A 26829-nucleotide genomic window follows, 5' to 3' on the forward strand; every position below is an offset into this window, starting at 1 on the left:
GCAGGAAGGTCCATTATAGCAGCTATTACTAATCATTTGGACTAATATACATTTGTTACCTAAATTTGTCACTTATGAAGAACAGCCATCATTTTAAATGCTGAGATCAATAAGATTAAAGCTTTATAGAGCTAGCTTCTAGCTTTAGGACTAATTTTACAGATTCCTTTGTGATCAAAATGGAATTTGCCAGATGTTATTTCTCTTTTTACCATTTAATATGTCTTAGAACCTTTAATAGTAATGATCAAAATCTGGGCTAGCTTTTTAAATGGACAAAGCAGCTTATTTCCTTAAGTATATAACCATTTACAAATGCTTTTCAAGCTTATCTGGAACTCAAAAGCATTATTAGATTCCAGGTATCAATCTGGATATTTATGCAGAAAGAAGCATCTCTCTGCTCCTGCTGCAAATTTTCTACCTCAGTATCTGGCATGAAAACTATTTTCACAGTAATTAGCTGTGAGGACCTTACAAGACAACCATATAATAAATACTTCATATTGTCAAGAACCACAAAAATCTATTTTTTTGAAAAAGCACTATTTCCCTTTTACAGAAAAGGAAACCTATAGAGAAATTAATACAACTCACCAAATTTCAGCAAGTTGGAAAAACTGGACTAGAATGAGTACTTTTGTCCTCAAATCCTGTTAGTCCAATATGCATGCTATTTTCCATTTCTTAATTAAATCACATCTTTGTCAGTTACTTCATCAAATGATTTTTAAGCATGGAAAACTACAGAAAAAGGCCCAAGAGAGTTAGGTGTCACATGAGGTAACACCAACTGTTCAAGAGTAGCATGAATATGACCAATGATCACGAATTTTTCACCCATTTGTCAGTGTCTTCTATTTTGTCTGAATTCAGACTTGTAGAAAACCCGAAGAGACTGTCTTTTCATGTTATGCTGAATAAATCATTTGGACTCCCTGAAGTCTGGTCTCAGATATTTGTTTTAAGGCAAGAAAAAGTTTCAAAGCAATCTTTGTTTTCTGTTAAAATGATAGTCTTCAAATCACCCATCATAACTAGTGCCAACACAGACACACATACAAATACAATTCTAAACTTTTGCAACCTGTTAGTATTAGGTTTTTAGCTTTAAATTAGAAAATTTGGGGGCACCTGGGTGGCTCAGTCGGTTAAGTGTCTGACTCTTGATTTCGGCTCAGGTCATGATCTCAGGGTCCTGGGATCACCCCCCCCCCCCCACTGGGCTCCACACTCAGCGTGGAGTCTGCTTGAGATTCTCTCTCCCTCTGCCCCTCCCCCCTGTGCTCACTTGCAATCTCTCTCAAATAAATAAATAGATCTTAAAAAAAAAATTAAAAAATTAATTAGAAAGCATAAGCAATGTAATTACCTATAAATGGTAGTGGATAGTTAATTGCTAATTCTTTTGAGAGAGTATATATACCAGCATATATATTGCTTATTATATGTCTTATTATATGTCTTAAATGAAACTTGCGTATTATATGCTTATCATATGTCTTAAATGAGACTTAAATGAAACTTGTGGCAAAGGAACATCCATCTGTGAAACACAGTTAATCATACCATCAAGGTCTCTATGCTTCTATTATAAATCAAATCACCACCACACAGCTGTTACTATATTAAACATAATGGATTTTTCAACTGCTGTCCAAGCAGTTAACTCTCAAAACATTTTGCTATGAAAAGTTTTCAAATTTTGGGTTGCAACTGTGGCTAGCTAGACTGCATGCATAATACACTACTTCTATTACAGTGAATTGAGCCAGACTTATTTGATTTTGTTTTGTTCTATCTCTTGGGAAATTTTAGGGGCCTCGGGTCCTGCTATGAACTCTAAAGAGTGTAATGTGACTTGAAAGGTTCTAAAAATATCACAGGTTTGCCTGGGCTCACTTAGAAGGGTGGATGATTCAATTACAAGTGTCAAAATTTGATTCCTAATTTTTCGGGATCTGACAGCTGCAGCAAACCTTGCCAGGATTCCCTTATCTTCACTGTGCTTCTCTTTGAAGTATTTAAAGAAGATTTCATAATCTTTGCAATTTAGCTCTAGGATTTCTATCGGTAGCTGTAGAATGAATTGGTGGGATCTTTCTAAAACTTCTTATAAACATTATTTGACCAAGCACATTTTTAAAGCAGTCATAACTGCAAAACAGGTGAGCTTCTTGTAATGGTTAGGGAACAAAACATAATGGACTCTATACTCATACAGCATTAACCAGGAGTGACCTTTCAATGCATGAAGTGCCAACAGAACCTTAACCAGAGGTTCATTTGTTACTATAAAAAAGTTCAGACCCTGGGGCGCCTGGGTGGCTCAGTCAGTTGAGTGACTGATTTTGGTTTCAGATCAGGTCGTGATCTCATGGGTGATGGGATCGAGCCCCGCATCCGGCTCTACCCTCGGCAGGGAGTCTGCTTGAGATTTTCTCCCTCTGCCCCTCCCCTGGGCCCTCTAAAATAAATAAATAAATAAATCTTAAAAAAAAAAGTTCAGAACCAAAAGGCATGCATTCATTTGAATGACAACTCTAGGAAGGGTACCAGCATTGCATCATCAGGGCTGATTTTTTTGTTTGCTTTTTCAAATAGTTAAAGGAGAGATTCAGAGATATCAAAATGACTAAGATGGGAAAGATCAGTAGCTATGTGGGACTTACTACAAGAGGCACAGACTCTCTTCTTTGCTCTTCCATTAAGAGAGATAGTCATCCCACTCAGATTGCCACCTATGAAATAGCAAAATTTGTACTTACCAAAGAATTAACGGAGGCTAACAGTTTAAGTGGCAAATTTAGGTTTGTGGTTAGGTATCTAAAAATAACTTTATCTGGGATGCCTGGGTGGCTCAGTCTATTAAGCGTCTGCCTTCAGCTCAGGTCATGATCCCAGGGTCCTAGGATTGAGTCCCAAATCGGGCTCCTTGCTCAGTGGGGAGCCTGCTTTTCCCACTGCCTGCGACACACACACACTCTCTCTCTCCCTCTCTCTCTCTAACAAATAAATAAAAGCTTTAAAAAAATAAAAAAATAAAAAAACTTTGTACAATGAAATATACAACTACGGTTAAGACAAAGAGTTAATATAAGTAATTTTTCCTATCAACTGAAGCCTACAAAGAAGTGCCAAGACATTTTTAATATTATCACTTTTCTGATGAAAAACATACATATATCTAGATTACATTATATACTTTCAGATTTCCACGCATTTACTAAGTGCCTGTTACATGCCAGGTATTAAGTAAATGATGGTGAACAAGAGATAAGCCCCTGCCACCGTGGAGCTTACTGCTTTCTTAGGGGAAGCAGAAACTGAACAAGTGTTCTTAAGTGTGTTGTATGTTACAACACACAGGAACAGAGTACTATGGGAGTACATTTCAGGGTCATGGAGTATGAGCTGGGGAAAAATAACAGGGGTATTATTCTGGAAGACATGCTCCTTAATTAAGTTTATTACATTACCTTAAAAACATCATATTGACTACAGCAATCTTTTATAACAACTCAGAGTCAAATGTATGACCATTAACTTATACTTTGCTATAATACTGTTTTTATGTCCCTTCTTACACTGAATCCTGCATAAAGTTAGATAATTCTATGCAAACATTTTAAAAGCACTCCAAATTAAGGAAAACTAAGGTCACTTATTTTAATACTTAAAATCCTGTCCAAATAATTCAAGTTATCATAACTTAGAATAACTGCAATAATTTGCATTTAGAAAGTCCTAAGAGAAAACCACGTGAGGATTCTAACTTAGGAGGGGAATTTTTGGGTCATATGGTAATTCTGTGTTTGGCTTTTGAAGAATTGTCATACTGTTTTCCACAGCAGGTACACCACTTTATAGACAAGGAAACTGAGGCACAGAGGAGTTCGGTAACACGTTGAGGCTGAAAAGCTGATAGGTGGCAGAGCAGAGATCTGCACACAGGTGTTCTGGCTCCAGAGCTGATTCTTTTAACCTCCACAGAATTCTCTTAACCTCCTCATTTACTAACATGGAAAAATCTCCAAAACATTTTATTAAAAGCAAGTTGTACAATACACACAGTATAAAACCATTTATATTTTTAAAAACCCATAAAACAGTATTATCTATGACTATCTTTAAAGAAAGGGCTGAAAGGATACACAAAACTGGAAGCAGGGGTTTCTCTCTGGTAAAGGGACTGAGGGACTCGGATTGGGGGTGGGAGGTAGTCAAGGAAGACTTTGACTTTATGTGTGTTGTTTGATTTTCACACCACAAGAACACATTCAGGTATTACTTGTATAATCATATTTTTTAAGATTAAAAAAAATCCAAAACATTGATCCAGTCCAATCTTTTTTTCTACTAAATGCACACATTACTTCTAAAATGTCCCTCATCCAGCTTCTGTCATAATATTTTATTTATTTATTTATTTATTTATTTATTTATTTATTTATTTATTTTTAAAGATTTTATTTATTTCTTTGACAGAGACAGAGACAGTGAGAGCAGGAACACAAGCAGGGAAAGTGGGAGGGGGAGAAGCAGGCTTCCCGCTGAGCAGGGAGCCCTATGTGGGACTCGATCCCAGGACCCTGGGATCATGACCTGAGCCGAAGGCAGCCGCTTAATGACTGAGCCACCCAGGCGCCCTGTCATAATATTTTAAATGGTGGAGCACTCTACTTCACCAAAGCAGCCTGCCTAACTACTGAAGAAAGCTTAAGTTGTAGAAATTTTCCCTTATAGCCAATCAAGTATTTCTTTCTCACCATTGGTCCTAATTCTGCCTTCTGTCAAACAAATAAGAAGAATACTAATCCATCTGTGTCAGGGGTCCCCAAGACCATCCCCAGGTTCAATGATTTGCTAGGAGGACTCACAGAACTCAGCATATAGTCATACTCTTGGCAATGCTTTATTACAATGAAAACATAAAAGCAAAACCAGCAAAGGGAAAAGGAACATGGGGTGAAATCCAGAGGAAACCAGGGGCAAGCTTCCAAGAGTCTTCTCCCTTAATTCCTCCAGCAATGAGTTATAACAATATGTGTGAAATGCTGCCAACAAGGTAAGTTCATTAGAGACTCAGCACGCAGGCATTTGGTCTGGTCACGGAGGCATACTCTCTGTCTAGCCCTTACCAAAAGTTCAGGCTCTGAGAAGGAAAGCAGGTGTTCAAAATAAACCACATTCTTTGTATATACAGTTTAGGCACAGTGAGCAATTCTTGTCAGGGAGTGGAGGGAATCTTTCTAAATTCCAAGTTCCTAGATGCCAGCCAAGGGCCAATCTTGCAAATAAGATTTTCTAAGAATAGCAGTTTCAGGCCTGCTATGTTAACTCTTTTTATGCACACCATCCTTTCTTATCCTTTTGAAATTTAAGTGTAATTCTATTATGCCTTTTTTTTGTTCTCAGTTAATACCTAATCAATTCTTTCTATGAAAATTGCCAGACTTTTCATCCATTTTGGTTACCTTCATCTGGACTCTGCCTTGACTATGTCCTTCTTAAAACATATGCCAAAAATGTAAAACAGTATTCCAGGCATAATTTCACCATAAATAGGATATTACATTTTTATTAATAGAGTATAATAATTTGTTTTCTAATGCTGCATTACTCATGGGTGGTATGTTGAGATGGTAGACAAAACTCAAATTCTACAACACTGTATTCATAATCCTATTAATGGCATTTTGTTTGTTTTACCACAAAGCTCCTGCCTCCCAAAATGACTTTGAACCCTAATTCTATCATCTCTCTCAGGCTGACTATTCCTTCTAGCTTCCTGTCATGTGAAAATTACTAAGGGTTCTGGAGGGAGACCACCTCAATTCAAATCATGGTACTACTACTTACTAGCCATGTGATCTTGGGTAAGTTATCACATATCCTCCGTGTGCCTTAGTTCCCGTATCTGTAAAAACTAGGAATAATGATCATAACTATCTCTTAGAGTTGTTCAATGAAATAAATGAGATAATGTATATAATAAGCCTAGGATGATGTCTGGCACATTGTAACTGCATAATAAACATTAACTATTAATTAATCTAAATTATTGATAAGAATAATAAGCAGGTTGGTATCAAGGACAAAGCTCCATGGCATTTTTGGGTAACTGCTTTCAGAGATGACAGCATTCAAAATTCTTTGAGAATATCAATTCAACTAGATTTATACCTGTTTTTTTAAAATTAATTAATTAATTAATTAATTTGACACAGAGAGAGAGCGAGCACAAGCAGGGGGAGCAGCAGAGGGAAAGGGAGAAGCAGGCTCCCCCCTGAGCAGGGAGCCCAATGTGGGGCTCAATCCTGGGCTCAGTCCCAGGACCCTGAGATCATGACCTGAGCCGAAGGCAGTCGCTTAACTGACCGAGCCACCCAGGCATCCCTATACTTAGTTATTACATACTAAAATCCAATATAAAAAACATCAAGATATAAAAAAACAGACATTCATTATCATCAATTTTTAGTTATGTTAAAAGACTATAGTGTCTAAATTTAACCTTCTTACCACCTACCAAATACTGGTGTGAAGAGAAAGAAATCAAGATAGACTAGACTGATAAGAAAATCTCTACCACTGAGAAGATAATTTCAACAGTTCAAGAAATTCCTACCCATGTCAGAAGTCTGGCACAATAAGAGATAAACACATTCCTGTGCCTACTGCCATAATTAAGCAAGGCAATACAATGAAAATAAAATATTCAAGTGATAACCAAAGTACAATGAAAAAGAGGAGCATTTTTAGACACTTCATCTTTTATTAATAAGAAACATCCAGGAAATACTAATGAAAAAGTCTAATGAAGAACAAATGCCTGTAGCACTTGTCATCTGCAAACAGAAGAGCTAAATTCTCAGACGAAATGTAACATCTGGAATATTAACTTTAACAGCAGTAGGAAGCATCAAAATGCATACTTCAATACCGAACTTTAAAAACTGCTAGCTGACCTCTAAAAAGAAAATGACAAAGGAATATAAATTACTAAATGTGTAGTATTAACACAGTCACATTCCTAAATTTTTCCAAGAAAAGATTTATCAACCAACCACATAGGGATAATCAAGGAACGAAGGTTTACAATCCAAACAAATGGCTGTCGTAGTTTCTAGCAAGCTAACAGTGTGCTCGCTTCGGCAGCACATATTCTAGCAAGCTAACAGTTAGTGACTGTCAGACCTGAGTTCAAATCCTTACTCTGCAACTCACTAACTGTGACTTTAGGCAAGTTACTTAAATTTCTCTAAGCCTATTTCCCCAATCACAAAATGGAGATAATATTTACCTCACAGGTTTTTTTGAGAGGATGAATTAGGATATATTGCATGTGTGTTTTATTGTGGTTAAACACACATAGTATAAAATTTGTCCTTTTAACCATTTTTAAGTGTATAGCTCTGTGGCATTAAGTATATTCACATCATTGTGCAACCGTCATCAAGGATATGTTTTTAAAGATTGAGCACACAGTAACTGCTCAGTGAATAGCAGCCAAAATGACTATCATTAGTGTTATCCCATTCTGAGTCTGTGTAAATTATGTATCCATAAACAAAAACTATTTCGTATTTATTTCTACTGAATTGCACCCAGTTTAGGAAATACTAATTTCAAGTTTTAAGCTGTAAACTATATTCTTAGCTTTCAAATTCTTCATTCAAATGACTGACAAAAATATAAAAATATCAAGAGCTTAACACTGAGCACTCAGCATGTGCTCGTGCTATTCTAAGCACTTTTCAGGTATTAACTCAATCTGTACAATTATAATTCTAGGAGGTATACAGTGATAACAGTCACATTTTACAGCTGAGCACAAAGAGGTTACGGAAGCTGCCCAAGGTTACCCATCTGGTAAGATAAAAAAGCCAGGAGATGCACTCAAACAACCAAATTCTAGAGCCCATGCCCTTAACCACTCCACTATACTGTCTTTCACACATGTAGTAACATGAGGCCCATAGGAATGATGACTTCCAGATGCCACATGTTATATGTTGACTGAGACTTCCAGTTTCTTGGAAGCTTTGACATCCATTATTTCGTGTGTTCTTCATAATGACAGTGAAGAGCAATCACTCCCATTTTATAGATGGAGAAGTGATTTGCTCAAGGTCAATAGGAATATGTGAGAAAGACCTGGATCCCAGATTGGCCACTTATTACATATAAGGGCATCTATATCTCCCTGAGCTTCACTCAATTGTAAAATGGAAATAACAATAACAAGAATATAAGAAGTAAAGAAGTGTGTGTTTGCAAGGCATCTAGCACAGAGCCTTGTATAAAAAGTGCTCAATTAATGTTAGGCCCCCCTTCCTCATTCTCCTATTTGTGACTCCTGGTATAGTTATTCTTTCTAAATGCCATGCTACTACTCGATACCCTCTCACCAACTGTGTTAACAGATGGTTGGCAAAAAACATCATTTTTTGGTGATTACCATGTGATACCAAATGAAACCTCACTGAAGTCCAGCTATATTATATAATTTTAAGTATAACAAACTTCCTCCCTTTTGTCCATATGGTCTATCACTTTATCAAAGTAGAAAATAAAACTGGTCTACCAACATTTGTTCTTTACAAAATTATGCTTAATGTTCCCCAATACCTTCTGTTCTTTTAAGTAACTGCCAAATGATTTACTTGATTTGTTCTAGTTTCTGACCAGATATTGTTTAAAAATTAAGTTGACCTTATCATTTCCAAAGTTATCTTTTTTCCCCTTTAAAAAAGTATGCTTTTTCTGTCATCAGACACTTCTCCTATTCACTATAATTTATCAAAAATAAAACTTAATAGGTTGGCACCATGTTCTTTCCCCCTCACATCTGCATAGAAGGAATATCTAATGCTGAATTTATAAATTCATTGCACTATTCATGCCAAATGTGACCACGGCAATTAGTATTTCTCGTCAATTGGGCAGCATTTTCTTAAGACAAAAATGGTAGGAGGTAGCATGGTCTCTCATAAAACAAAATTACTGCATAATTAACTCCCCCGCCCCCCCACTGGATTGCAAGGATGTCACAAAGCACACCCTGTTAGCTTCCAAGTAACATTTAAAATATTCCCATCTCTTAAAGCAATCTGGAAGTGGATGTTAAAAGCCAAAGGAATTTTTCAGTCACATGCTGACTGCTGAAATCTACTACTTTCCAGAAGGCTAACAGCATACTGGGAGGCTACAATCGGAAACACCACAGAGAAAAGTGGTACCGTGGGAACAACTCACTTGTGTTTGGCACAGTGAAGGTTCACTGCCAATTTGTAACAGTATGAATTTGGTAACAAATATGAATTTGAATACAAAGCCAAAAATGAAGTTTGGATTCAAAAGTGAGCAGCTTTTCGAAGTAGTTTTTGCTGAGGCCTAGTAGCTAAGTAGCTAATATAAAATAATGAGCTATAAGAAGTGGCAAAGTACAGGCAATGATTGGGAATTAAAATATCACCTATCACTTGATTTGCTTTAAAAAAAAAAAAGCGCTGTACTAAAGACAAGATATTTTGCTTCATTTATTCATTCTTTCTTTAGCTAATTTTATGAAAATGAGATGGGGTGTTATATTTTTGGTGCTTAAGTTTAGCCATATATACAAATGACAATATTACTTGTCCTACTAATCTCACAAGTCTGACAGAAGGATAAATGAAATAATAGCTGTTAAAACATTGTTCAAAAATTTAAGTATACAGCAACACAAGATAGAGTTGTATTTTTAAAATTTACAAGCATCTACAATGAAATCATTTAAATGGTGCCAGTTCCAGTGGCTAAATACACATTACTGACAGAGTAACTTAGTGATACTATTTTCTCATCCCTTTCTGGGATGACATTTATCAATGAATATGAATTTTTGTCTTATCTGTTAGTTCCTACTCATTTTGCCTTACTTTTATAACTTAATATTTATAATTAATAAAACCAATATAGATTTGCTTAATTAAAAAGTAAAAATTTGGAACATTATCTCATAAAATTACTAAGATCTATGTCATTAAAAGCAAGAATATCTTAATATTATTGCAAAGACTTTTCAGTTTTAAATAAATAGGTTTTATAAAATAAAATTAACTTTCCATTACTGATATTCAAACCAAAAAAGTAAAAAACATGAATGTTTTCAAACAAAAACAATATTCATATCCTTGTCCCATTAGACACCTTAACTTACTTCATCTCCCTTCAAAACTTCGGTGCCATCAAATTCACGGGTCTGATTTGTCTTCACTGACACCTCTCTCTCTAGGTTGGCTAACTTCTCCTTTGCTTCCTGAAGTTCCTCAGCTTTGGCTTCTTTTTTACGAGAAATGATGGATGCCTAATTGAGCATTAAATATGAATGTAAAATTAGACACACAATCAACTTTCTCTTATCTTGTGAAATTACCAATTTTTTAGATTTTACCAAGAGAAATTTTCAATATCAGGTTGGCTTCTCCTAACCAATACCCTTTGCCCTACTACCTATCATCACCAGTTGTCTGTTTAATATGAGTATGCAATGTATACTAAATATCAACCCCAAAACATTTGGAAGACAAAAGCCCTGAAAATATAGGCTATATCAGCAGAGAAACAAAATACAGTAGTAATAAAAATATTAAAATATTGTCAAGTAACACTCAAACGTTAATGAAGATGCTTTCTAGGTAAGTAAATAGAAGCTCTCCTTAAGTCTTTTATTTTTCTGCATGGTAGGTTTCCTTTCACTGAAAGAAAACAATTATGTCTTACTCTCAAAACTACAACACAGATTATCTTACTTAAATTCAATATCCATACTTTGAAAATGAAATGTTAAAACATCTATTTGGGGCATTCTAATAAATAAAGTGCAGGTTTAAAATCAAACATGTGACTCACCAGAATTAGGCCAATGTTTACACAATCCAAATGGCTGCTCTTAGCCATGAATGCAGCACTTTATATTACTTGGCAACTCTTGGGGGATTTCCTTAAATGAACCATGGCGGTACTAGTTTAAGAAAAACATTAGCCAAACTGTCCTCTTAAGTGAAATAGTACAAATATTTTCTTCACACAAATTTGACAGGGGAGGGGAAATCTCTAATGCAAACCCTTTAAACAAGTCTATTCTCTCTGTTTAAAAAATGAAAGACAGATGATGAAGGAATGTTTCTCTCTATGGAATTATTCTAGCCAAAAAAAAAAAAAAAAAAGAGAGAGAGAGAGAGAGAGATAGAAGAATGATAAGAGTACCATAACCATACAGGAATTGATGGTATATTCCTTAAAATGATAAAATAAATATAAAACTCAGCCCAAACCAGGATCTTATATTTAATAGAGAAACATGAGAGTATCTCCTACTAAATCTGGAACAAGGTAAAAATGCCCACTATCTCCACTATAATTTAATATTGTGTTGAAGGTATTTGCTCATACCATTAGACAAAAGAAAGCAATCTAAAGCGTAAGAATTTGACAGGAGAAATTGGAATTTTCATAGTATATGATTATATACCTAAAAAACCCAAGAGAATCTATGGGAACACTACAATAAACAAATCAACAGCACTTACAGACAAATCAGGAAGAAGACATAAGGGAAGAAAAGCCCTCAATTATAAGAGCAAAAAATAAAATAAAATATGTAAGCAAGAGAAATTCCAAAATGTTGAGGAAAACAAACACTCCTGAAAGACCAAAAAATAAACTTGAACAAATGGAGACACATAACATGTTCTTAGATGGGAAGACTCAAATACCATAAAGATGTAAGTTCGGAGGTAGGTGATAAATAAAAAGCAAACCCAATAATTTAAAAAATTATGTTTTTTTCAAGAGCTGGACAAGTGGATAATAAAGCTTAAAGAACATATAAACAAGAATTGTAAGGAAAACCCTGAAAAAGTACAGCAACTGGGGGTGAAGGTGGCTACTTTTATCAGTTATTTGAACTTGATTACAAAGCTTCTGTAAATAAGTTGAGTACCTGAACAGACAGGCCAATGGAAAAATAGAAAATATAGAAATAAATCCAATAGCATTTTTAAATTAGAACAAACAGAATCTCAAATCCATAGGGGTAAAAATGGACTTTTTAGTAACTAGTATTGGGACAATTAGATAACTGGATAGCTATACACAATAAATAGCATACACCAGAAAACAATTCTAAATAGATCAGAGAATTTAAATATAAAAAATTAAACAGAGAAGTCCAAAAAGAAAACTTGAGTAAATTTCTCTATAACTTGTGAGATGGTAAAATGTTCCTAAATATGCCTCAAAACCTGAAATAATAAGAGAAAAAACTATTAAATTTGATTTCATAAAAATAAAGAACTTTTCCATGGTGACATAACACTGTAAACAAAGTAAAAAGGCAAATACCAAACTGGGGCGAAATGTTACAATTATAAGCAAGACAAAGAGTAAATATTTCTTCTCTTCTTTTTCTTTTTCTTTTTTTTTAAAGTAGGCTCCACACCCAGCACAAAGCCCAACACGGGGCTTGAACTCATGACCCTGAGATCAAGGTGTGAGCTGAGACCAAGAGTCGGATGCTTATCTGACTGAGCCACCCAGGTGTCCCAAGAGTAAATTTTTCTAATATATGAAGAAAAAAAGGCTAACAACTCTAGAAAAAAATGGGGATATAGACATGAAGGGACAATTCACAGAAAAAGAAATTAAGATGACTGTTACTCATGTGAGAAGATACTCAACCTTGTTTATAATAAGATAAGTAAAAATGAGAACTATCACAGGATATGATTTCTCATCTACAAGGATGGCAAAACTCTAAAAGTTCAACAACACACTCTATTGGGAGGCAGCAAGGAAACAGGCACTCTCCTACACTGCAGGTGGTAACATGAAATGCTGCAACCTCTATGGAGAGGAATTTGGCAATATCTAGCAAACTTACATATGCATTTACCCTTTGATGTAGCAATCTCACCTCTGGGACTATATCCTTAAGGTAATACTGGCAAAAATATGCAAAGACATAAACAAAAAGTTATCTACTGAAGCATGATTTGTAATAGCAAAAGAAAGGCAACAACCCAAATGTCCACCTGGTGATGGGCTGCATGAACTGTGGTATAACCACTCAACGGGGTACTATGTGACTGTGAACAGGAATAAGCATACCAACTAAGATGGCTATAATAAAAAAAAACAGATAATAACAAGTGTTGGTGAGGATGTGGAGAAATCAAAACCTTCATACACTGTTGGTGGGACTGGTTTGGAAACAGTGGCATTCCCTCAAAATGTTAAACACAGAATTATCATACGAAATAGCAATTCCACTCCTAGGAATATACTCAAGAGAAATGAAAACATATTTTCATACAAACACTCGTATAAGAAAGTTCATAGCAGCATTATTCATAACAGTCAAAAGTTAGAAATAACCCAAATGCCCATCAACTGATGAATGGATAAACAAAATATGATCTAGCCATACAATGGAATATTATTCAATAACAAAAAGAATAAAGTACTGATTCATGCTACAACATGAATGAACTTTAAAAGCTATGCTAAGTGAAAGAAGCTAGTCACAAAGGACCACATATTGTATGATTCCATTTGTATGAAGTATCCATGATAGGCAATTCTATAGACAGTTTTCGCTGCCTAGAGCTAAGGGTTGGGAAGGAAATGGGAAATGACTGCTAATGGGTTAAGGGTTTCTTTTTGAGATGATAAAAATGTTCTAAAATTGATAGCGGTGATGGTTGCACAACTCTAAACATACTGAAAATCACTGAATTGTGCATTTTATATAGGTGAATTGTATGGTATATGAATTGTATCTCAATAAAGTTATTAAAAAAAAAGGGTTAAAGATTATTTTACTATTCACCAGCATATATCATTAAGAAAGCAGGGTGCCTGGGTGGCTCAGTCAGTTAAGCGTCTGCCTTCAGCTCAGGTCATAATCCCAGGGTCCTGGGGTCGAGCCCCACATCAGGCTCCTTGCTCAGCAGGGAGCCTTGCTTCTCCCCTGCCTGCCACTCCCCGCTGCTTGTGCTTGCTCTCTCCCTCTCTGTGTCAAATAAATAAAATCTTTTTTTTAAAAAAAAAAAGAGGGGCGCCTGGGTGGCTCAGTCGTTAAGCGTCTGCCTTCGGCTCAGGTCATGATCCCAGGATCCTGGGATCGAGCCCCACATCGGGCTCCCTGCTCGGCAGGAAGCCTGCGTCTCCCTCTCCCCCTGCTTGTGTTCCTGCTATCGCTCTCTCTCTCTCTGTCAAATAAATAAAAAAAAAAATCTTAAAAAAAAAAAAAGAATCTTAAAAAGCATGGAAAATAAAGGTGTGTATTATATGCTCTTCCTTCTCTAAGAAGGAAGATATATGAATCTATGTATATATACTATTATTTTTAATGGAATAATAAAGTATATAAATTTTTAAAATTTACCTATGAGGGAAGGAACGATTAGGGTGGATAGCACCAGAGTAGATGCTAGAAACCTCTTTGAATATTTCTTGTTTTTTAGATTTGACTTGGAATCATGTAAATATTTTAAATAATTATAAAACAAATTATTCCCTAAAAAGTAATCCCTAGGGGTGCCTGGGTGGCTCAGTTGGTTAATTGGCCAACTCTGGATTTCAGCTCAGGTCATAACCTTGGAGGCCTGGGATAGAGCCCTGCGTTGGGCTCTGCACTCAGTAAGGAGTCTGCTTGAGGATTCTTTCTCTCCCTCTCCCTCTGCCCCTTCCCCTACTCAAGTGCATGCTCTCTCTCTCTCTCTCTCAAATAAATAGATAAATAAATAGTAATCCCTAAAAATAAAAATAAACATATATACGTATCCAGTTTAATTTGTGGCATAACCATAAAGAAGAACTATTCTAAGTGACTTTAAAACAGTAATTTGTCTATTCCTAGTGGGATATATCTTAAGGACAAAACAAACTGAAAAATAATTTTCAGCAGCAATCATATTTTTGGTGGTAGTATTATTACTTTTATTTTGAAACGGTTGTGTGAAGTGTGGATTAAAGCAAACAATGAATTAAATTATGTTAGTGTTACCGAGAACCATAATTTTCCATGTGGGATAAGGAGAAAGATGGGAGATTGATGCGAGAAGCCCAGTAGCCTTGAATCTGACCTGGAAGGGTAAGTATGAATTCATGGTGTATATTAGGAAGAGAAAAAGAAAAAAACTATTTCTTAGCTTTGGCCACTAAAAAGACCTAAAAATAATGATCACCCAGGAGCAATGAGAAGTCCTAATACCCAGATTGCAGTCTCTAAATATTATTTCCTACTAAAGCTAATCAGACTCATAGAAGAAAGTCTAATTCCAAGCCTAGGGTAGGAAATATAAAAGATGAGCACAGAAATATCTTAGTCATACCAGAAAGCAAGGACATTATCAAAGACAAACAGAATCTTAAAAAGGAATCAGAAGTTACTTGAAAAGCCTCCTACTAGCCAAAAATGGGACAATTGAGCATCATTAAGGAAAATGTTTTAAACTTACCAAATATAATTACATCAATGATTCATAATGACATTAATTAAACAAGCAACTAAAGAATGAAAGAGTACCTTAATTGATGGAGAATGAAAATGAGTTGGAGGAAACCAATTCTTTTTGAAAACTGATAAAGAATCAAGCATGTAGCCTGCCTTTCCTACATGAACTATAGGTCAGTTTAATCAAATTGTTGATGAGAGGAGGTCCCTTTTACAGAGGCAATCCAGCTAATAAATGAGAAGGAATCAATAGTATCAACAGGACACTGTTATAGATAAACAAGTTTTTTCAATAAATTAACTGCAAGAAAATTATTAAATAGATAAATAAGTGGCAAAGAGAATCTACAGATTAAAAGAGACTTAAACATATCAATCAAATGCAGTGTATGAATTCTGTAAGGATCCCAATTAAAACAAAGCAACTAAAAAAAAAAAAGAAAGAAAGAAAAAGAAAATCCAGGAAATGTGAACACTGACTGGATATTTGCCAATATCAAGGAATTATGACATTTTTCAGATACGGTATGCTGTTAAGTTTTTTTAAGCCTTTATTTTTTAGACATACATTCTGAAATATTTATTGATGAAATGATATAAAGTCTAAGATTTGCTTTAAAATAATCCAGTTAGGTCTGGGGGTTTAGTGAAACAAGAATGGCCGTGATTGTTATAGCCTGGGACACATGAGCGTTTATTGGGCTATTTTCTCTACCTTTGTATATGTTAATTCTCCAGTATAAGAAGGTTTTTAAAAATTTTAGCAACTAAAAAAAAATTTTAGCATCTGTGAAAAATGTTTTGTTATGTAGCTCAATATTTTCTGAGGTTACAAAATGCTCATCACACTAAACTCCTCCTGACTGGGTTCTTTTCAGATAATCCATGGCTTTCATTTGAACCTTTTGTTTAGAAATACAGAACAACATTTATACCCTCATAATCTAATAGTTGTGGATAAAATGATAAATGCCTTAGCACTAAAATTTAACTTATTCTATACTTGCAAACTAACTTTAAACCTGAAAAGGTATATTGCCTTTAATTGATTAAAGATTATAAATATTTTGATTTTATACCACTTAAGGTAAGCTTTCATTTAAAAAATCAAGTTTCACACTCAACAGAAACACAAACAGCTCCATTACCACAGTTGGCAGTCGGTAAGGAAACTAAGCATGATCAGGTGTATTGAATTTCAAACTTGAACATGCATCTTTTGTGCCTTTTCCACAAATTCTTTGTTATAATCTGGAGATTAACAATAACAGAAGAATATTCTTTACCTCCTTCTTACTTTAAGACTATCCACGACACAGCCTGGGGTTTTTACAAAGATGTTCACCAATAAGATGAAAGATCTAAATATGAAGGACAAAAGAGTGGTCTCACCTGTTGCCTGTATAGTGAGAGTTTGCCTTCAATTGGCTCATTTCTCATCATTTTCTTTTCAATCAGCTGATTGATCTGTGTGTTTATTTCATTTATCTAAAACAGTATGAAAGTAAAGAAGGTTAAAACTCTTCCTATGATTATACAAACTAAGTGACATCTGGCCAAACCAAGCTTTGAATTTACTGTTCTTATCATCAGTGATTTCATGGGAGGAACAGGTTCATTAATGTTGTAAGTGGGCTGTTATGGTTATTTTTAGAAACAACTTACATTTCATAGTTCATGATATATATTTACATATTTTGATGACTTATATAACCATCTATGTTTAAATTATACTAAAGTATTCTCTGTGAAATATTTGTACATTATTATCAGAAAGACAATTTTTACAAATCTGAAGTTACCCCTCACCTAGCTTGTGACTTTCAAGTCACTGCAAGTGATAAAGCAAATCCAGACTAACATTCCCCAGGGATTTAGTTCAAGGAATTCATGAACCCAACTGAGAGCTGACATGGATGACATCTAAAAACCCTTCCTGTTCTAATGATCTGTGATTTGATAATAGCTGCCATTTATCCTACCCGTTAATCCTTTACCAAATAAAATAAAAGTGAATAAAGCCAATAGAAGCATATAGTCCCTCAAGTAATAAAAAAAAAATTACATGGCTTTCAGTATATCTATCCTTTGAAAAGACTAGAGTTCTCCTGTTAATTATATGACATTAAATTTGAGCCAAATCTCACTTGGACATGTAATTTCTATAAGTAAATTAAAATAATAAAGTGGTCAGAATTATGTATTTAATTATAGTGGCTATTAAGCACATATTAAGCACATTAAAGGATTAGCAAATTAAAATCTCAATCGTCATAATATTTGTTATTTTTTAAGAATACACATCTGATTGGTGCTTTATTTCTATAGTATAAAAATTTTATAACATAAAACCAGGTTTCAATAAGCATTACAAGAAAGTTTAGTAATTCCAAAGCAGGCATAAAAGGCTAATACAAATATTTTAGTTTTAAATATAAAATTGCTATAATATTATTTTGGAAATAAAAATTAATGATACATAAAATATTTTAAAATTTATACCATCTAAATGATTATATTCACGAATACATAAACCTATGAGTCAATCATACGCATTAATTTACATATTCAAGCTACTTAGTTTCCTAATCAGTTGACTAAGTCTTTATAACATCATGTGGATTAAGTAACAGCATTACATGCTACAATTTCTCACAAAGAACCCCTCATAAAAGCTGTCAACTCAGCACAGGTTAACTTAAGAGTCAAGGGCAGGACACTACAGAAAGCAGTTCACATAATTTTCACAGGACTGGGGATGAGATAAAATTGGGAGCTATAAAAAGAAGATGATTGTCACTTACTTTAGATTCAAGCTCAAGAAGATCAGAATGGCCCATGGCAGGCTCTGAAACCACTTTTTGTAAAAAATGCAGTTCTTTTTTCTTGCTCTCTAATTCTTTAGGAAATTTTTCAGTTACCATATAAGAATTAAATTTTATCTCCTCCTCTAGCCTCTTCATTAAACCTTTAAAAATAAAATAAAATATTCAGCCCAAGAGAGTAGGTATAGTGATACTTTGTGCACTTTAAAATAGAAGACCTGAATAATAGGCATATCTATTGAAAGCAATCTGTATAATAAAAAATTGACCATTGAAATTTTTTCTCCAATTTTTAAAAAGTAATCTCTACACCCAACATGGAGCTCAAACTCACAACCCCAAGATCAAGAGTCACACAATCCTCTGACTAAGCCAGCCAGGAGCCCCGACCATTGAAATCTTTTGATGTTAGTTAGAATGATAACAAAGGACAATTTACACAGAAGAACATTAATATAATTTTAGAAAACGTAATATTATGATCTTTCCAAATTGCTACCTAATTCTTTTTTATACTTCACAACATACAAAAATAACATCCGCAGAGCCAGGTATCTTTCAGGTCTTTTTTGCCTTTAAGTATTTAAAGCAGTCCACAACACAAATGGCAACATAAATGAAATCTCACCCAGATTCTTTCTTCTATAAGTGGCCATTTACCCTTCTTCTTTCACAATACTTCTGGTGCAATTTATATTTCTATTCTAATACTTCATAAATGTTAATACATTATACTTTGTCAGCTTCAAACCAATGAAAACATTACTAAAAGTACAAGTTAAAATGCAAAAAAAAAAGAAATTATCTACATTCATAAACACTTTTGGCTTTCCATGTTTGGTAGTTTTGATACTGTAAAGTATTAGCTTACAGTAAGTGGTAACTTAAATTATACTTTAAATACTTAATAAGTTTTCTTATTTTGGTAGAGCACACAAATATATACACACAGAGATTTTCAGTGAATAATGGTTTTGTTATAAATTCCCAGGCTAGAGAGCTTTAAAAAGTTTATTTCAGATCTTTCCATTACACATTTACAAATTCTGGCTTGACTCTTTAAAACACTGGATTTCCGGTTTAAGTAATCTACGTAGGTAGATTGCATAATAATTTGGCCCAAAGTCTTAACATTGTTTTTAGTTCTGTTGTGCTAACCATATATTAACATGTAAAAATTTATTAATGGCAAAATCACAAGTTTTCCATCCATCCCTACAATTTCCCCCTGTTTTTAGGGACTGGGGAAAGGGAGAGAAGAGAAAGTGTTTAATGAATCAGACTATAATTAGGCAGTCATTCCTACATGGTTTCTGATTAAATCTACATCCTGGCATCTGTGGCTATTAGGTGACTAGTTTTTCCATCTTCAAGTTCTTAAACTACATGTAATCAGAGATGTAAAGAATCAAATCTAAAATGTTTTTAAAGATTTAAAAGTCTTAAATATTATTTTCCTTATTTAAAAGAAAGATTTGGGGCACCTGGGTGACTCAGTCAGTTGAGCATGTGACTCTTGATTTCCGCTCAGGTCATGATCAGGGTGGTGAGATCAAGCCTGTGGTCAGGATCCGCCCTCAGAGGGGAGTCTGCTTCTCTCCTTCTTCTCCCTCCCCCACCCCTCATGCTCTCCAGTGCTCTAATAAATAAATCTTTAAAAAAATAAAAGAGAGATTCAAATTTTAGAAAATACAAATTCATGTATAGTGATAGAAAGCAGATCAGTGGTTGCCTGGGAATAGGTAGAGGGACAGAAAGGGGCAAAAAGGAGCTATTACAAAGGACACAAGAAAATGTTTGGGGGTGATGGATATTATTTGTTATCTTGATTAAGGTTGATGGTTTCACCAGTCTGTACATTATGTCAAAACTTATCAAGTGTATACCTCAAATATGTGCTGTTTATTATATGTCCATTTTACCTCAATACAACTGTTAAAAAAATGTAAAAACAGGGTTTCTGTCACATTTTAAATTCTTCTCTTAAAAGTTCTAACTTAAGACCTTGAAAGTAGTCATATGTTCTATGCAGCTTTTAAAAAATTATCTTTCAAAATCCTGGTGAAATTAAATAGAAGGTCACTAAGATCTCAGTAAACTTCTTGATTAAAAACCCTCTAGAAATGTCTTACTGGCCCTACTATAGTTTAATGAGTAGCTTCTTTTATATAATAAATCTCATGAAAGTGTAGAGTATAAAGATGAATTAACTTCCATGAGTGTTTTATAATAAGGCTGTTACTCTGAAAAAATACAAAGCACATTCCTACACTAAAAATACTTATGTTATTTATGTAAATGGAAACTTTCCCATAAGTCATTTTTTTGTTACTTAAAAAGTTTAGATAGACCTTGTTAAAGGAAATACCTGGATCAATTAAACATATTTCATCTACCCTTTTCCCAGGCTGCTGAATACAACCCTTAAGACTGTCTCCAGAAAGATGTCAACAAAGCAAGAACTCCTTAACTTGCTGCTCCCCACACCCTGTCCACCCCCAAAGAACATATATTGCACACATAATATCTTATTTTTATGTTTTCAGCCCTTTTTTTCTTACTTAACTCCCCTCCTATCTGAGGAAATGATCATTTTCTTCCTATCCAGGGATTTGGTCTCTACTCCTACCTCCTAACTACTTAACAGACTATTTACTGAAGGCCTGTTGTGTGTAATTTAGCATGCTAGGGCCTGGAAATAGAAAGACCAATTATGACTTGGTGACTAGTCTGGAGTTGAGTTGAGTCAGATTCAGATAATGCCAACAATTAACATATTGTGGTAATTGCTGCAGAACATTCAGTGCACAGCACACAGGAAAGGCTGCTATCACTTCTCACCTTCTCCTCATGGATCTTCAATCTCCATTTGTCTGACTGACTCTCTTCAGCACACAATCACCCTACACTACTACCCTCTCTCAGTCTAGGCACAGTACTGTCTTCCTCATTCATTTGTACACTCCCTCCCGCTCTCACCTCCTTTTCAAAGACAAGCAGTCAGAAGAAGCCTACCCTTTTATCTCTCCTTCATCTACTATATTTATGTTCTTTCAGGTCACTGTGCCTTGGCATGGAATGTCTTCTACTCCTTCACCTTTCCGACTTGAACTTAACTCAGGTGCTACCTTGTCCAGGAAGCCATTTGACTCTGTGATAGGGTTTGGTGCTTTGCCTCTTTGTTCTCATAGAACCCTGTGCTGAGCTTCATCAGCAAATGTGTAAAGCTGCATGATCACTATTCATTGCCTGTCTTTCCTGTATTAGACTGTGAGAACCTAAACATCTTTTTTCTATTCCTAGCACCCAGCACAGTTCCTGACATGTAGTAGATGTTCAACAAATACTGAATTTATGCACTGTAGGTTTGAGATAATTATTTCTATTACTACTTAACAATGCAATTGATTTTATTTAGCAGCATCTACTAACATATTACTTATATTAATATTTTACACCAACATCTCAAGAGATGCATAAAACACAATTTTATTTGTGAATTTTATTACTAAGTGAATAATTATGTATTTCCTGGCCCAAACAACTTCTCTTTAGGCTAGAAAGCCAATGCAAAATAAAGACTATCAATTCAAATAAAAAATGAAATATTGCTAATGCTATAAATACCTCTGGATATTCTGTGTAGTTGTCAAAATTAAAACATAATAGCAAGAAATATTTAACCTAGTAAGATTGAGGACAACAGATATTACAGAAATACATTTTCAGGTGAACATTATAAATTGTATTAAACTGCACTGATCAACTACTTTTCTGTATACCAAATCTTTCAATTCTTATACACACTACCTTCATTTCAAAAAATTCACTATTAATAGTAAGTTCTAGTACTTAGTAAGAGTAGGCCTATACAAATTACTTATTGATATTAATTCTTAAATGGCTATATTTAATGGGTTTCTTTTGAAGATTTATCTTACTTTTTTGCACTAAACTGTGAAGGAACCTACATCAAATCCAAAGAATACACACTAAAAAGATATAGATTATACTAAGGAGAAAAAAAAATCATAAAAAAGTATTTTCTTTGTCCCGAAAATTAACATTCTCCTAAAAAGTGAAAACTTAGTGAATGAAGAATGAAATGACCCCAACAACTAATGCCTGGCAACTTCCAAGTATTGCTTGAATCTGAATTTATAAGACTAAGAGGCATAAGAGAATCTATGGAAAGCCACTAATTAACATGTATTAACCATATGTTTTGTAGGTAACACTATACTGGTTTTTCAAATATTAATTAAATATATTATATTTCCTTGATTCTGAGATGCCATTGATTAAATAACAAATATCATGGTAAATGTACATATAAAATGTAAGATATATCCCAATGGCAAAAACAATTAAAATGGGAAAGAATATGGGTCTAGAATTAAGGAAATACTGTATTATCTCTTTTAAGAGCTTTATTGAGATATAATTTACATGCCATAAAATTCATCCATTTAAAGTGTGTAATTCAATGGTTTTTAGTAAATTCAGAGTTGCACAACCATCACCACAATTAATTTTAGAACATTTTTATTGGCTCTGAAAGAAGCTCTATACTAATTAGCAGTCCCTTCCTCCCCATACCACATACACACAAGCTGTCATCTCCTACAATCCCTCAGCCCTAGGCAATCACTAGTTTGATTTTATCTCTCTAGATTTGCTTATTCTGGACATTTCATACAGATGGAATCATATAATATGTGGTCTTTTGTGACTAGTTTCTTTCACTTAACATGTTTTTGAGGCTCATACATGTTGCAGTAGATATCAATACTTCATTCCTTTGCATTCCATTGTGTGGATATACCACATTTTGTTTATTCACTCATCAGCTTAGGGACATTTGGGCTGTTTTCACTTTTTAGCTATTATGAATAAGGCTGCTGTGAACATTTGTGTACAAATTTTTGTGCGGGCATAGGTTTTCAATTCCCTTGGGTAGATACCTAGGAATGAAACTAGGGTCATGGTAACTCTATGTTTAACCTTTTGAGGAATTGCCAGATATATTTTTCAAAGCAGTCACACCATTTTATATTCCCACCAGCAACATATGAGATTTCCATTTTCACCAACACATGTTATTGTCTGTCTTTTTTATTCTATGACTTATAGCTTAGAGTATAATATTTCATATAATACTACAGAAAGATGAATTAACCCTTGAGCAGCTAGATTTTTACACTGGAATATTTCTCCAGTACCAATGAGAGCTTTCCACTGCGCTTCCAGTGTACATGGTCTCCCTTCTGATGAGCAACAAAACTTTAAAAATGCCTGGGATGGATCTGGTGGTGTAATCTGGAAATATCACAATTTATCTTCTAAGTAAAGCTAATGTGACAAAAGAGCCAGGATACCCATGTCATTAGCACAACCCAAGGGTCCAACATTTATTCCTTTTCTTTATAGCCCAGGCTTTATAACAATTATTCACATCTTCTCCATCTATCTTTTTCATAACATCCATGCTAAGTATTTTATATGCTCATACACCAGAGAGCCTCCCTCCATGGTGGTTTTCACTCCCTTCACTCTCTGACCAAACAGTGAATGGGAATTATAAAACCCCAGGTAAAAACTTAAGGATGTCTTTAACAGGGCTCTCATCCATTAACTAGGAGATGACACTTTAAAATGCTTAGCTATCACTAGATGATAATTAATTCCCATGAGTTGATTGCTTTAACTAATATTCTCTGATCATCTGTATCATACAATAGTTTCCACTTACTTTCAGGCTTTGCATCTGCTGCTGCATGGCGCATACTTTTCAGCTGATTTTGTACTCTTTGCAGTCTCTGCACTGCATGAAATAGCTTTAAAATACAAATAGATCCATTATTTGCTTAGTCTATTGAAACCTACCACTCACATAGACAAGCAAAGAAAAATACAAGTTCCACATAATTCTTGCGATATAAAAAGAACAAATAATAAGAACTAAGAAAATTACTATGTTGGGCCCAAAATGTAACTGGTTTTCTCAATACCTTTTCATGTAAAGCCTTTTTAAAAAAAGCTTTCAGAAAGTTAATTGATCTTTAGTTATTGGTTGTACTTAGTATTCAAGGAAAAATACTTGGTAAAGAAATATACACTCCAGGCTTTTCTTGTTATAACATGGTTTTCTTTTTTTTTCCTTTTTTTATTTTTAAGTGATCTCTATACTCAATGTGCAGCTTAAACCCACCACCCCAAGATCAAAAGCTGCATGCTCCACCAACTGAGCCAGCCAGGTGCCCCTAATATGGCTTTCTTAATTCTAAGAAATATTAGCATTCTCACAAATGATGTCTTAGAATCAGACACTGATGCTAAGTAACCATTCAGGGCCCAAGCAATGCAGCTTACTGGTTCAGGGGAACTACCATGATGCCAAATCAAGTTCCAAAAGAGTCAAACATCTCATTGAGTAGGAAATGGAGCTGATTTGAAGTATATTTTTAATGTATAAGTCTCCTTAGTTTTAAGACAGATTTTTAATAAAAGTAATCCTTTCGAGCCAAATTGTTTTTTCTTTAAGGCAAAGTCTAAAAATGTGGAGTATGGGTGATTTTGAGCCTTTTCATGATTTGCTTATTTGCCACGGTAATAAATTGTAGTGGATACCGTGATCAGTAGTATAAATGGATATTCTCAAAGCACCAGAATCTCAGGACACCCTTTAGAGATTCTACCAGTTTTATCAGCAGTTAATCTTAATGCTTAACATTACAATGAATGCCCCAACTCATGTTGGGTCAACATGAGTTAAGCATAGGCCAAAAGGTAGTATATAGATACATACCGGGTACAGAACCCAAAAAGTAGTATTATTGCTATTGGTGCCACAAAATCCTCTTAAGAGTATTCCATCATGTTAACAAAAGGAAACATGAACTACAATTGTAGAATTCTTTTTTCTTTATATTTGAATGATCAAATTTACTATTTCTTTCATCATGAGAATATAAACTTTTATGAGGATACCTGATTCTTTTGTTCCTGTTTCTGTTGTGCAAGAAATTCTTCTCTCTCTTTTTCAACTCGAAGTTGCCTTGCTATTTTAAGCATCCGTTGATGATTCTGAACTGTCTCCACCTACAGTAAGGGAATTAAGTAGTACATGTTACTGTCAAGTTAAGAAAGAAATTAGCATGTCACGTGACTCAGACATCCACTTATTTCTTTTTGGCAAACAGTCCTCCCTAGAGATGACAGTAAAGTTCCATACTCCAGGTCCTTAAAAGTTCTGGGCTACTGCCTAGGGAGATTCCCTTTCTGTCAATGTCATTTGAGTCCATCCTCAGATGTACACCAATGCCTTGCTTAATCCTTATTTCTATTCCTAAATCTTTGCAAGTCCTTGGGACTTGGGGCCAAAGTCTTACAGTGCTAATTCTTGCCTTACCCTTTTCTTCAAACGTTCAACTCTCTTAATGAGCTGATCCTTTTCTTCCTCCATTGCACTGATATCCTAAAAAGGAGTCACGAAGACATTATAAGAAAAAGCATTCTTTGTAGATTTCAAATAAAGTTTTCATATGATTGTGCATCGACCGTCTTCACTACTTTTTTTTTTTTTTAAAGATTTTATTTATTTATTTGACAGAGAGAGACACAGCGAGAGAGGGAACACAAGCAGGGGGAGTGGGAGAGGGAGAAGCAGGCTTCCCGTGGAGCAGGGAGCCCGATGCGGGGCTCGATCCCAGGACCCTGGGATCATGACCTGAGCTGAAGGCAGACGCTTAACGACTGAGCCAGCCAGGCGCCCCGACCGTCTTCACTACTTATAACCAGATCATTAAGGAACAAAGATCCTCTTTTGGATAAAAGGTATTTTTATTTCCCCTTAGGGTTCTTTATACAGGATAATTTATTTGGCAGCTTAGTGTTCATTCAGAAAAGCAACCAAAACAGGTTATAATATAGCAAGGTAAAGCTGCCAACCAGCACATTTGTGTTCTGATTCCAAATATGGGCACACGATTTTTCAAAAGTCTTCTATAATGGAAAGTGTACAGGCCTAAAACCATGAACAACAGCTGCTGACATCCCATCTGCTCTGTTAAATACCCAACTATATATTCTGCCAATTTTCCATCAAAATTATTTTTAAGGCTATGATTTTTTTTTAAAGATTTTATTTATTTATTTGAGAGAGAGAGAGCATAAGAGAGGGGAGGTCAGAGGGAGAAGCAGACTCCCCGCCGAGCAGGGAGCCCGATGCAGGACTCGATCCTGGGACTCCAGGATCATGACCTGAGCCGAAGGCAGTCGCCCAACCAACTGAACCACCCAGGCGCCCGAGGCTATGATGTTTTTAAGACATAAATTTCTGTCTGGTTTTGTCAATTAACCAATTCCCTTCCTAAAAATATAGACTTCAAAAATAAACCACCTTCCTTTTAACCAGCTCCATAATATTTTCTAGTGAAAACAAACAAAAAATCCTTCCTAAACTTAAAAAACTAATAGCCTATCACAGTAATACTA

At 34.8% G+C, this 26829-nt stretch overlaps 1 protein-coding gene across 7 annotated transcripts in view; it reads right to left on the reverse strand.

Moving 5' to 3' along the window:
• Positions 1–26829, reverse strand: part of IFT81 (intraflagellar transport 81) — a 181372-nt gene that overhangs the window by 42642 nt on the left and 111901 nt on the right. For all 7 annotated transcript variants that reach the window (XM_032431585.1, XM_032431583.1, XM_032431586.1 and 4 more), the window contains 6 exons: positions 25745–25810; positions 25324–25434; positions 24086–24170; positions 18313–18476; positions 16901–16996; positions 10208–10354 (listed from right to left, as the gene is read on the reverse strand). In XM_032431585.1, the coding sequence (XP_032287476.1) occupies positions 10208–10354; positions 16901–16996; positions 18313–18476; positions 24086–24170; positions 25324–25434; positions 25745–25810 (669 nt within the window). The remainder of the gene's footprint in view (positions 1–10207; positions 10355–16900; positions 16997–18312; positions 18477–24085; positions 24171–25323; positions 25435–25744; positions 25811–26829) is intronic.

This window comes from Phoca vitulina, unplaced genomic scaffold (genome assembly GCF_004348235.1).
Source record: "Phoca vitulina isolate PV1807 unplaced genomic scaffold, GSC_HSeal_1.0 scaffold46, whole genome shotgun sequence".
Taxonomy (NCBI): Eukaryota; Metazoa; Chordata; class Mammalia; order Carnivora; family Phocidae; genus Phoca; species Phoca vitulina.